Below are 11,139 nucleotides of genomic sequence, written 5' to 3'. Positions count from 1 at the left end.
TCTCTATCTGTGACTAGGTTCGGCTTGAAATTTCATGGCAAACTGTTCATATACACTTACAGGAATCTTTTGTAAAGAACAGTTCGGCTAAAAACGCAACTCAATTTTGAGCCGAACCCAACACTGTAACCGTCATTTAATCGATGAAAAACAGCAAATAGGAGATTGGGTTTGTAAAACTTGCTTTCTTATCCTCATTTCCGGAGTTGGAGATGCAGTTGGTTCAATTTCTGGTTCAATTGGTGGTTGATTTTCAGTTTCTACACCTTCATCTTCAATTGGTTCTTCTTCTTCAATTGATGGATTAGAAGACGATTTGGTTTGCCTAGTCCCTGCTTTTCTTTGTACGAGTCATTATGTGGTTGAGTTTAATCGACGATCAAATTTTTACGAATCGACAATTAATCACGATGATGATTTTTTTTTCGCAGGAGGGGGAAGAGTTCGGCTAGAGGAGGAGGAAGAAGAAGAGATGGTAAGGGAAACTGATTTTGATTTTTTAGAAAAATGATTTTAAATTTTGTATTAAGGGTATATAGGTAATTGAACTACCCATAGGGTACCCCTTATAAGGTCACCCAAGATGGGACTATTGTTTTGTATGGCTAGAAAGATTTAGATATGCCCAAAATCAGGGTTCCTCAAGAAAATCGAAGGATCTTCCAAGAAAATAAGAACAACATTCAAATCATGCAGGAATGATGTTATCATCTATATATATATAACGTTGTGCTAATAAAGTTATACTGTACTTATTCGGTCGAAAATTATACATATCGGGGAACCCCCCTATATCTATATTACTCATGTTAACCAAGTAACCTGTTCAGTTCGTGCACTTGAATTTTTGTGCAAGGGTTCTGGTCTCTTGTTACAGAATTTGAAGTGTAGAGCTCTCTCTTCCAGCATCTTCTCCACCTCCTCAATTGGTAGGCCTTTGGTTTCTGGCACGTAAACAAGGACAAACAATAGTGCATTGACAGAGATTTACCCCAAATATAAAAAATGTCCATGAGATACCAATGGCTTCTGTTAATGAAAGGAAGGACTGAGCAACTATCAGGTTTGAAATCCAGTTTGCAGTGGCTGCTATTCCTCCGCAGACCCCTCTGAATCTCAGTGGATAGATTTCTGAGTTTACAATTCACAGTACAGTACCCATTCCTGGTGAAAAAAATATAATGTACAGAGCTAGTCCAATCAATGCCAACCAGCCGTATTTACTAGGGCAACCTCTTGTGTACCAGAGTCGATCATCGCTATGGCAAAGATGTTTCACTGTTGAATTTGAGATCAAACAAGCCCCTGGAGATAACTGCATCAAAATTGCAGGTAATTCTTAGTTGATAAATGTAACCTTCGATTGTGAACCAGGCACTATGTTTACAGTTTTATGAACCATGTTAGCATGTGTATACTTTGTGTTACTTCTAGATTGCGGATTATTATATTCTGCGCAATCTTAAGTACGAAGGCAAATTTTAATCGAAGCAAATGATATTGTGAGATTAAAATCTAAATTTGATAAACACCGTTAACAATGCAATGTGCAAAAGTATAATAAGTCTAATGTACCTTATTGCTACCAGAAGCACAGAATCCGCAATCTGGAGATCAAGCCTTCAAGCACTTCATGCAGTTCCAGTCAGTGGACCTTGCTGATCCATAACCGGGGCAACTGTAATTTGAGAAATGAGCCAACGGCTGGCGAATGAGAAGTTGTTTCATGGAATACAGCCGATAGAACTGCAAGAGATATGATGACACCACTCAAACTAATAACTAGAAGCTTCTTCCTCCCCGTCCGGTCAATGAAGTAAATACTGACAATGGATCCCAAGGCATTGAGACCCGCGGTAACAAGAGAGAGAAGCAATGCTGTTTGGTTAGATGCAATACCAGCTAGCTGAACTATGGTAGGACTGTAATACATAACTGTATTAATTCCTACAAATTGTTGGAAAATTTGAAGCCCAACACCTGCGATTAGACCTCTCCTAACAGTCTTGGTTTTCAACAGCTCAATGAAGTTGATTTTCTCTGAAGAGCCCTCTTTTGTTATCTCTTTTTCCACTGAGGCTTTCAGATCTTGAATCTCTTTTTCAACCTCATTTGGTGGGTATATTTTTCTTAATATTACTTTGGCTTCTTCCTCCCTTCCCTACTCAAAGAAGTACTAATTAAAAAAAAAATGAAGCAACATTACAGAATATAAAGGGTATGAGACTAGAAGAGAGAAGACATCTAGGCGAACACCTTTCTGTAAAGCCAACGTGGTGACTCTGGAAGAAGCCACATTAGCACGAACTGTAACAGTGCTGGGAGTCCAGCAATTCCAAGCATCCATCTCCACGTTCCAGGTGCCTATCAAAATCTTTGCAAGTCAATTTACTTCCCTGGTCTTTGAGAAACACAACTACACTTAAATCAATAATGTGCCTTGTTCTCAGTCACTAGTTTTACTTGTATCGAACTGCAGTACATTTTCCTTGGATAATTTTGAAAAGAAAATTTCAGGAAAGCCTTTCTGTTTGTACTTTTATGTCATACTTATTGTTTACCTTGGTGAAGGCTAAATTTATGAGGTAAGATAGAAACTGGCCTCCTGTTATAAGGAAGCCATTGGTACTGACTAAAGCTCCTCGTATTTTGGCAGGAGAAGCTTCGGATATATAGAGCGGGGGAGTCATCGAGGCCATTCCAACCCCAAGACCCACAAAAATTCGTCCTCCAATGAGCATAGCGGGATTCGCTGCTGCAGCCATGATTATTGACCCGAGAAAGAAGAGGAAGTCAGCAACAAGGATTGAGGTTTTTCTTCCAAACCGGTCTGTCATCCATCCTCCAATGGCAGCTCCTATTATGGCTCCTGCAACTGCCATGCTCACGATACTTTCCTGCAGTAAATCACATCATCAAGTAAGGTTAATAACCACATTACTTACTCCTGAAAATCTGGCCCAGCAAATAATAGGCAGAAAGGAGATATACAGAAAAACAATGTCTTTAAAATGGTGGAGCTCTTTGCAACTTAGTTTTGTGAATGGTTGATGGAGAAGAACTGATTATGTTTGATTTGGTTCCGGCCGGCCAGACACTTAAATTACAACAGAGCCCCACTGTATTTAACCTATGAATTTTAATAGGAAACTGTAAATGTGGTCATTTAGGTGGTAGGCATGCTTTCCTACTAAGCAAGAAAGGTTGCATTATTGTAGGTGACATTTCAGTGAAAGAGACTATGTTATGTCACATGATATGGTAAAGGAAATAATTTGGAGCTTCATTCATTCAAACATGATTTCAGTTCTTACTTGTAGAACAGTTTCCCTGTCAACAGCCTTGAAGTCATCTCTTATGTACAGAAGAACTCCTGAAATTACTCCTGCAGAAAGAAAGAAATAACATTAATGGAACAAACTTCATAACATACGTTAACAGACGTAGAATTTATCTTACTTAATTGGTGTTGTTTGTGTTTCTAAATCACCTGAATCTACATCATATCCTCATTTTTCTTGTTTGATGAGGTTCAGGTCCCAAGGAACAAAAGCCAACAACAGTGTACTACTTCCTCTAAAGTGTGTTAGCTTTTTCTGAATAGAAACATGCATCTGGCTGCTAGGGTCCCCAGTTATCAAGAGACAAATAAAAGAACTGACCTACTTTACCATACTTGTCAGGAAGTAGTTCCGGCTCAAATTCATATTCCAAGAGGTTGCGTCCAAAGAAATTTGAGGGGAAAAAAAAAAGACACAACATGTGAAAATAAGTAAAACGTGATTTACGAGTGCTAGATCTCTGCGTTCAACTTCGAAAGTTTGTTGATAGGATATATATTGTACATGATGACTTACACCATGTTTGTTTACTCCTGACTCATCTGAGTCGTCTGGATCTGAATCATCTGGATCTGAGTGAAATCACCTGACTCATCTGAATCTGAGTCGATATGTTTGTTTCGAATCAGATCTGACTCGTCTGACTCGGAAATAAGTGAGTCAGTGGTTTGGTCCCATGAGTCAGGGGTATTTTGTTACCTGACTCAAATGAGTCCGAGTCAGGAGTTATGTCTGAGTGAGAGGTCGAGTGAGATCTGACTCAAAATGGAAAACAAACGGTCTGACTGCTGACTCGGTCCGAGTCAGGGGTTGACTCAGATTCAGACGCCGAGTCAGCTGCAAACAAACAAGTTCTTAGTATTGAATATGTATCACAATTATGAATGTTGTCTTACACATCTATTATGAATTTATGATCCCCAAGCCATAATATATTCTTAGTATTGAATATGTATCACAATTATGAATGTTGTCTTACACATCTATTATGAATTTATGATCCCCAAGCCATAATATATGCATAACGAGTGTACCTATTCTTGTGGTTTCTCGTTTTTGTAGAAAGGATCAAGTTCTTGTGGTTTCCATTTTAGATAAACCGTACCGCGAAAATTGAAAATGAAATAAAATCAAACCATACATTTTTGTGATTTTAATATCTGGAATAAGTGCAAACATGAAAGAAGAAACATATCACGATCACCTCACCACCTGTATCGTAGCCAAAGAGGAGGCCACCGATTCCGGCAGAAAAAGCAAGACGAAGAACATAAGGATTCTTCCATGCTAGAGAAAAACACTCTTTGAAAGCTGAAGGATCAGTTCCTGGATGTATGCCTCCCTCCATGAATATTTTCTTGCACAGAGCTAGCGAAGATGTTCCGTGTCAGTAATTATATAGAAAGAGGTACATGCAAGAAAAAAAGAAGAAGAAGAGGAATATTCAAAAAAGTGGTTTAAGAATTAAGGAGAAGATAAGAAAAAAGAAGAAGTTTGGAGATAATAGGAAAAAAAAGGTGAATGTGACTGAATGAGAAAGAAAATATGATGAGAAGTAGAGAAGCGTGATCGGATAAAATAAAGTGAGAGTAAGAGAGTGTTTATTTTTAAGGAAGGGTGTATTGAATCTCAATGGCATTTTGTATTAAGTCAATGGCTATTGAGTATTGACCTTTGTTTTGTTACTTGTGGAACTTTTTTTTGACCTTTGAGAGTTGATTCAAAGACAAAGGGAAAGAAACACATTTGATTAGATAAGCACATTTGGTTAGGTTTTGTAGTCAAGACCTAGTTTATTCTGATTTGGTTCTATTTGAGAATATAATTTTGGATGATTTTGGCACAAACTCTCAACTTTTTCAAGACATGCAATTCACGAATATAGCTCTTGTTTTGTGGGCTAACTTAGCCACTTTTTTGTTATCTTCTAGTCTCTTCGGCATATGTGATGGAAATGGCCGAAAGGCTATACATTTTCTTTATTTTTTTTTTAACCAGAGTTAGACATGTCTTCACGACACGCAACGAGGAAATATGGAATCTGGATTACCAAAAGGGCATACCGTAAATCAAATCTAAAAAATGCATGATATTTACAGTATTAAGTTTGTGTGGGAAGTGAAACAAAATAGTTGGTTTTAACCATAAAACAGTCGGGTACAAGTAAGTGTGTATGTGATAATAACAGTTCACTCTTTTTAGGTAGACCACGTAGCCCAAACTTGATGGGATGCTAGATGCATTATTGTAGTGTAGCGGATAGAGCTGGCAAACGGACGGGACGGGGCTGGCTTGTGACCAACCCGCGGGTTACGGGTTAATACAAGTCTAAGCTTGCGGGTTGAAATTCTTCACGGGTGGTCATTCATCCAACCCGTGCCCATCCCCGTCCCGGGTAAAGCTTGCGGGTTCACGGTTGCTCACGGGTTAACTGATTTTTGTTGAGTCAACTCGCCAGAAATCGATTTCTGGGCTATTTCCTTCCACATTCAGGCCATCTAAAGTTCCTTTCCTACAATCTAAGTACCTAACATTCATCCAATTCATTTGGTATATCAATTCAAAAACTCAAAATTGCAAAACTAAACTAATTTTGCATTTAAAGAAACACAGACACATTCAGGCCATCTAAAGATCCTTCCTGCAACCTAACATTCATCAAATTCGAACTCAATTCAATCAACGGATTCAACACCAATGAAATTTACTCATCTTCTCAAACGGGAAAAGGGAAAACACATATAATAGGTTTTTACTGTTCAGGGAATTGAAAATCATCGATTCCACAAAATCAAACAAGAAAATGCTAGAAATCTAGCTCCAGTTCACACTAAAAACAGACTACGTATTCTTGCTATAAGCCTCTAACCTTCATCAATCTCTTCAATCTTCATCTTCAACAGAGAACAACAACTTCTTGTTCTTAAACAACAGAAATTTTTCATAGTACTGATCACCACCTCTTACAAATTGTACATACAAATTGAATCACAACCCTAGTCTTCTTCTTCTATCATAAACTCAATTCTCTTCTCAATTTCATAAAACCACAAACTCAATTGAAGCCCTAATTTCTTCTGGATTTCTCAATTCCAGTTCTTCACTGAAATTAATCCTAACTATTAGTATGAATGTATGATAATCTTCTTCTTCATATTCTACTTTTAAAACCCACCCTTAATCAGTCAGTTTCACTTCCAATCTCCAACTCAGAACCCACATCAGTAGCCGACTAGATCACTAGAACTCAACCCAAAAACAAAAAGAAAAAGAAAAGTGAAGAAGCAAATAGCCACATCAGTTACTTGAGCTCAGATCCATTATTGTTAAGCTTAGATTTACACATGCAAAGAAGAACAAATGAATAAAAGAAAGTTAAAAGAAGATGGAGGTGGTGCTGGATGCGCAGAGGAAGAGAGCAGAGTGGAGAAGAAAAAAGATAGGAAAGAAAGAAAACGAATTTTTTAGGGTTTTTTGAGTTTTATATCACAAACGAACGGACATGATTAAAGGTAGTAATCATACGGTTGAATTATTAGGAGCGGACGGGTTGACAGGTTTAACACACGGATTTACGGGCCGGGACGGGTTAACCCGTTTTCTTACAAGCCGCTAATTCTCCAACCCGCGCCCGACTTGTTTAGGGCCAAGCCGGGACAGGCGCGGGTTTTTCACGGGCCGGGCGGGTCAACCCGCGGGTTTTTGGCTGGTTTGCCAGCTCTAGTAGCAGACATCATCAACTGAACTTTTGGGTCCATTTTTTGTTTTGTGTTGTATCTAGAACTCAACTGCCATTCTGCCAATGGGAAACTGGCACCGTTCTTGTGAAATGATGGACCGACCAGATTTCAATATTTGGCTTGCCTGTTAACATAGTATTCGCATGTTCAACTATGACCTAAATCTTATGTCAATGTGCTTAGTTCTTGAGTGCTCCACGGGATTCTCAGTAATTCGAATCGCACTTGAGTTATCACAAAAAAAAATCATTATTCCAGTATTGATTCCATAATCAGTAAGCATTTGTTTCATCCATAAAAGTTAAGTACAGCACGAACCTGCAACAATGTATTCGGCTTCACAAGTTGATAGAGATTGCGAATTTTGTCCCTTGTTGTACCAAGCAGCAAGGTTTAGTACAACATAGTAAAATCCTCCTGATGTACTTTTCATGTCTTCTACACAACCTGCCCAATCTGCGTCAGAATACGCTACTGTAAGATCTGTGTTAGTATGAAACGTATAAGAGAGACCATAACCGATAGTATGTTGTACATATCTTATGATCCATTTAGCAGCTGCAAGATGAGATTCTTTTGACTTAGCTTGAAATCTAACACAACAACCAACGCTAAAAACGATATCCGGTCTTGTTGCCGTTAGATATAGCTGGAACCTATTATTCGCAAATGCGTAAGTAGTTATTTCATACAGCTGGTGGTATACACAGTGAAATATAGCACCAAAACAAACTCTCCCAGCGACAAATACAAAACTGAAGAAAACCTTTAACCTTTTAACCAAGAAACATATCCTCTGTGTATTGTTTCGGAGCGATAAGAGGATACTCGAAATATGATCTATTCCAGAATTTCCACGTTATTGACCATCACCAAGAGATGTCAAACCATAAATTGCAACTGACAAGATTCATTCAAAAAGAAGAATAAAGAAAGTGAATTTTTCCCGCACAAAAACTTAAGAACACAAGAACAGAGCCTGAGCTGAAGGAAGCTCTTCGAAAATAGGCAGATAGACACAATGACCCTCCCCACCTTACCACCCTCTTAGAAGCACATAAATGTGACAGCTGAAGACACTCTTGAAAATGTATGTAGCTTCTCACAGAAATTCGTCAACCGTGTCGTTGTCTTACCAGGACCCCACTCACAGCAAAGAATCACTCTTTCCAAGACTGCTGCATTCCTTAGCAAAAGCTCCATAAATTTGAGTTCATTAATACGCCCTTGGACAGGTATAAGCTTAACAAACTTCAGGTGATGCATCATGCATGGCAGTGATACCTCTGTTTCCCAATCATCTCCTACATTTTGTGGATCAGAAATTATCTAGGACAACACAAACAAAATAACAGTTGAAAGTAGCACTGTAAGTACTGTTTAAAACAGGCCAATGTATAATATAATAGAATGAAACAAAATAAGAAGCGGAGCTAGCAAGAACCATGAAGTTTATGAGTTATTACCTCATCACAGAATGGATATACTAGAGGCTCGTCTGAATAATCCTGATAATGAGAAAATGAAGAAAAGAAATGCAATAAGGTGGCATTCATGTTGAGAGCTGAAGGAATAAATATATAATATATCAGTTTGGTTACCTTGTTTATTTGGATGTAAAGCGATTCAAGTTTAGGAGAAATCTTGAGTAAATACGCTATTGCAGGAAAGCAGTTTTTTCGAAGGTATGTTTGTAACTCCAAAATTTGTAAATTAGATAACTGAGGTGGTTGACATTCAGATAATTTAGACGCTCCTGAGATAACCTGCGCATACACATGCGAATAAGAGAAGCTTGAGTTCAATCATGTTGTTATGCTGTAACACATTTTAGAAACTGCGCAATCTATTATTTGAGTAAAAGAGTCTAAGAAAAGAACCGTACTTGAAGGAAGCAATCTGGTAAAATTAAATCTTTCACATTACGAATTCCTCTCAGCAAGTTCATCATACTTTGCGAAACGTGTTTTTTGCACACAGCAGAATCCATTAGATAGGAATCATATTCCTCATCATTGTCTAGTAACGTCATCCTAAAATCAGCAGTTACAAGAGAAGAAAGGCTCCTCTAGGGCATAATTATGTGACAAACATCTTCCGCAAATAAATGATGTAAGGTTTGGAGCATATAACCGGATCATGTTACCTTCTTCTGAACCATAATCATTGCTATTCACTTTAAAGTACTTAAGTTTAGGAGCATACACATTATCCAAATTGACACAACATCTTTTTATGATCAAAGATTTCAGAACTGGGCAGCTAGAGAAGAGTTTATTCGTTAATTCTCTCTTATAAATTGAAAGACCAGACAGCTTCAAATATTTAAGCATAGGTAAATGAAAATTCATTGATTTAGGTAAACTTATGATAGAGTCAAAACTAAGACCTAGATCCAAGCTTAACTTCGTCAGCGACTTACAAGAGAAGAGGGATTGAGGAAACTTAAACTTTTGATATTCCCATAGAGACAAGATAATATGGAGATCTTGAACATTACGACTTACGGCACCAAGGATCCATGTGTTAACACGAGTTGCAATTTCAGGATCACGCTGACTCCAATCAAGATGAAACTTTTTTATATCAGAGCTGTCGCGAAGCATGAGTACTCTATCCACAAAACTAAATTTTTCATCTTCACTTTCCAAAAAATTGCAAAAATCCGAATCGAGGTTTATAGTAGAAAGAGAGGTCCAAAAATACCTCCATCTTTTCGCCAAAACACTGGTTCGGAGTACATATGTCATATCAAGAAAAGATAAGATATGATGAATTAAACAATCGGGTAAATTGCTAATTCTATCTTCTCCATTATTTTCATTATCAGATAAGATGGGTGCATCACTTGTTTCTTCCTCCATGGTTTATGTGTATCAATTTGCTTACTCAGAGTAAAAAATGTAACCTAGAAAATCACATACACAAAATAATCAAATAAACGGTATGTATGGACTGTTCAGTACTCTAAATCGGAATCATTCGACTTTTTTTATTTTAGATCACTCGCAAATAAAACATAGGGTTTAAGAAGTATCTGTAATCCAAATCTTGTTCCTGGGTTAAAGAGAGAGGGAAAGAAATACCTCAAGTCGGCACCGTACATAAATAAATGCCAGAAATGTAGCAGCTTCGGATCTATGTCTGGAGTCTGATTACAGACCAAATAAGATGAACTTGAGAAAGAGTCTAGGTTTTCACATTTCGCGAAGTAACGCTGTTTCAGGCGCCAGGCATGGGGAAATGGTGGGAACAGCACTTTACCTAACACACCCTTCAAACTCGATAGACCGAACGGGGGTTTTATCCCACGGTTCCCGCGTGTCACAGCCTTAAAATGCCTCTGCAAATTTATTGGGCCTGTATCAGGCGACACGGTGGTTCTATGCACAATTCTATCGGCCACTAATCGGTCTTATAAGTTTATAGCGCGTTTGGATACACATCCGGAAATAATATTTGGATTTTATTAGGGTATCGACCCTAAACTCGTCATAAGTCCATGGGTAGAACTCAATTCGAAAACCGATTGACTAGATGAGGGAACTCATTAACTTATAAACTACCCAATTAAGCCTCATCTAACCAATGTGGGACTAAGGTCCCAACATCCCACCACGCTTCCAGACCCAACGTCCTCGTTGGCCCACTCTATCGACAATGACCCGGCGGTAGCCCTTTCCTTTTGGCGGCTCCACTCGACTATCAGTATTCAATGCGGTGACAACTACACCCATACATAGATGCCCTTACACCTTAATTCAGCCTATAGGTCACCTGTTCTGTGGAGCGGGTATGGGTCGTGGTGGTTGGCTCTGATACCAAATGTTAGGGTACCGACCCTAAACTCGTCATAAGCCCATGGGTAGAACTCAACTCGAAAACCGGTTGACTAGATGAGGGAACCCATTAACTTATAAACTACCCAATTAAGCCCCATCTAACCAATGTGGGACTAAGGTCCCAACAGACTTCTAGAAGTCAAAAAGCAAGAAAGTAGTTTGGGTGTAGAATTTCAGAACGACTTCTGTAAGCAGAAAAGTCGACTTTTTGTGAAA

At 38.4% G+C, this 11,139-nt stretch overlaps 1 protein-coding gene and 1 pseudogene across 1 annotated transcript; both read right to left on the bottom strand.

Moving 5' to 3' along the window:
• Positions 1-688: 688 nt before the first annotated feature.
• On the bottom strand, positions 689-4,881 carry LOC113300902 (annotated as a pseudogene).
• Positions 4,882-7,909: 3,028 nt separating this feature from the next.
• On the bottom strand, positions 7,910-10,332 carry LOC113300918. Its single transcript, XM_026549872.1, has 5 exons — positions 10,168-10,332; positions 8,967-9,989; positions 8,683-8,847; positions 8,548-8,589; positions 7,910-8,410 (listed from the first exon to the last, which is right to left on the bottom strand). The coding sequence occupies exons 2-5, from the start codon at positions 9,111-9,113 to the stop codon at positions 8,129-8,131; spliced, it is 636 nt and encodes a 211-aa protein (XP_026405657.1). The 5' UTR covers positions 9,114-9,989; positions 10,168-10,332; the 3' UTR covers positions 7,910-8,128.
• Positions 10,333-11,139: the final 807 nt, after the last annotated feature.

This window comes from Papaver somniferum, chromosome 1, assembly GCF_003573695.1.
Source record: "Papaver somniferum cultivar HN1 chromosome 1, ASM357369v1, whole genome shotgun sequence".
NCBI lineage: Eukaryota > Viridiplantae > Streptophyta > Magnoliopsida > Ranunculales > Papaveraceae > Papaver > Papaver somniferum.
The sequence above is the reverse complement of the archived record's forward strand: the minus strand, read 5'-3'. Positions and strand labels throughout refer to the sequence as shown.

Coding starts and splice junctions, on each gene's coding strand:
- LOC113300918 (XM_026549872.1), bottom strand. CDS start 9,113: ATGACGTTACTAGACAATGATGAGGAATATGATTCCTATCTAATGGAT. Junction 8,848..8,966: donor TACCAGATTGCTTCCTTCAA/GTACGGTTCTTT, acceptor GTGTATGCGCAG/GTTATCTCAGGAGCGTCTAA. Junction 8,590..8,682: donor TTTACATCCAAATAAACAAG/GTAACCAAACTG, acceptor TCTCATTATCAG/GATTATTCAGACGAGCCTCT.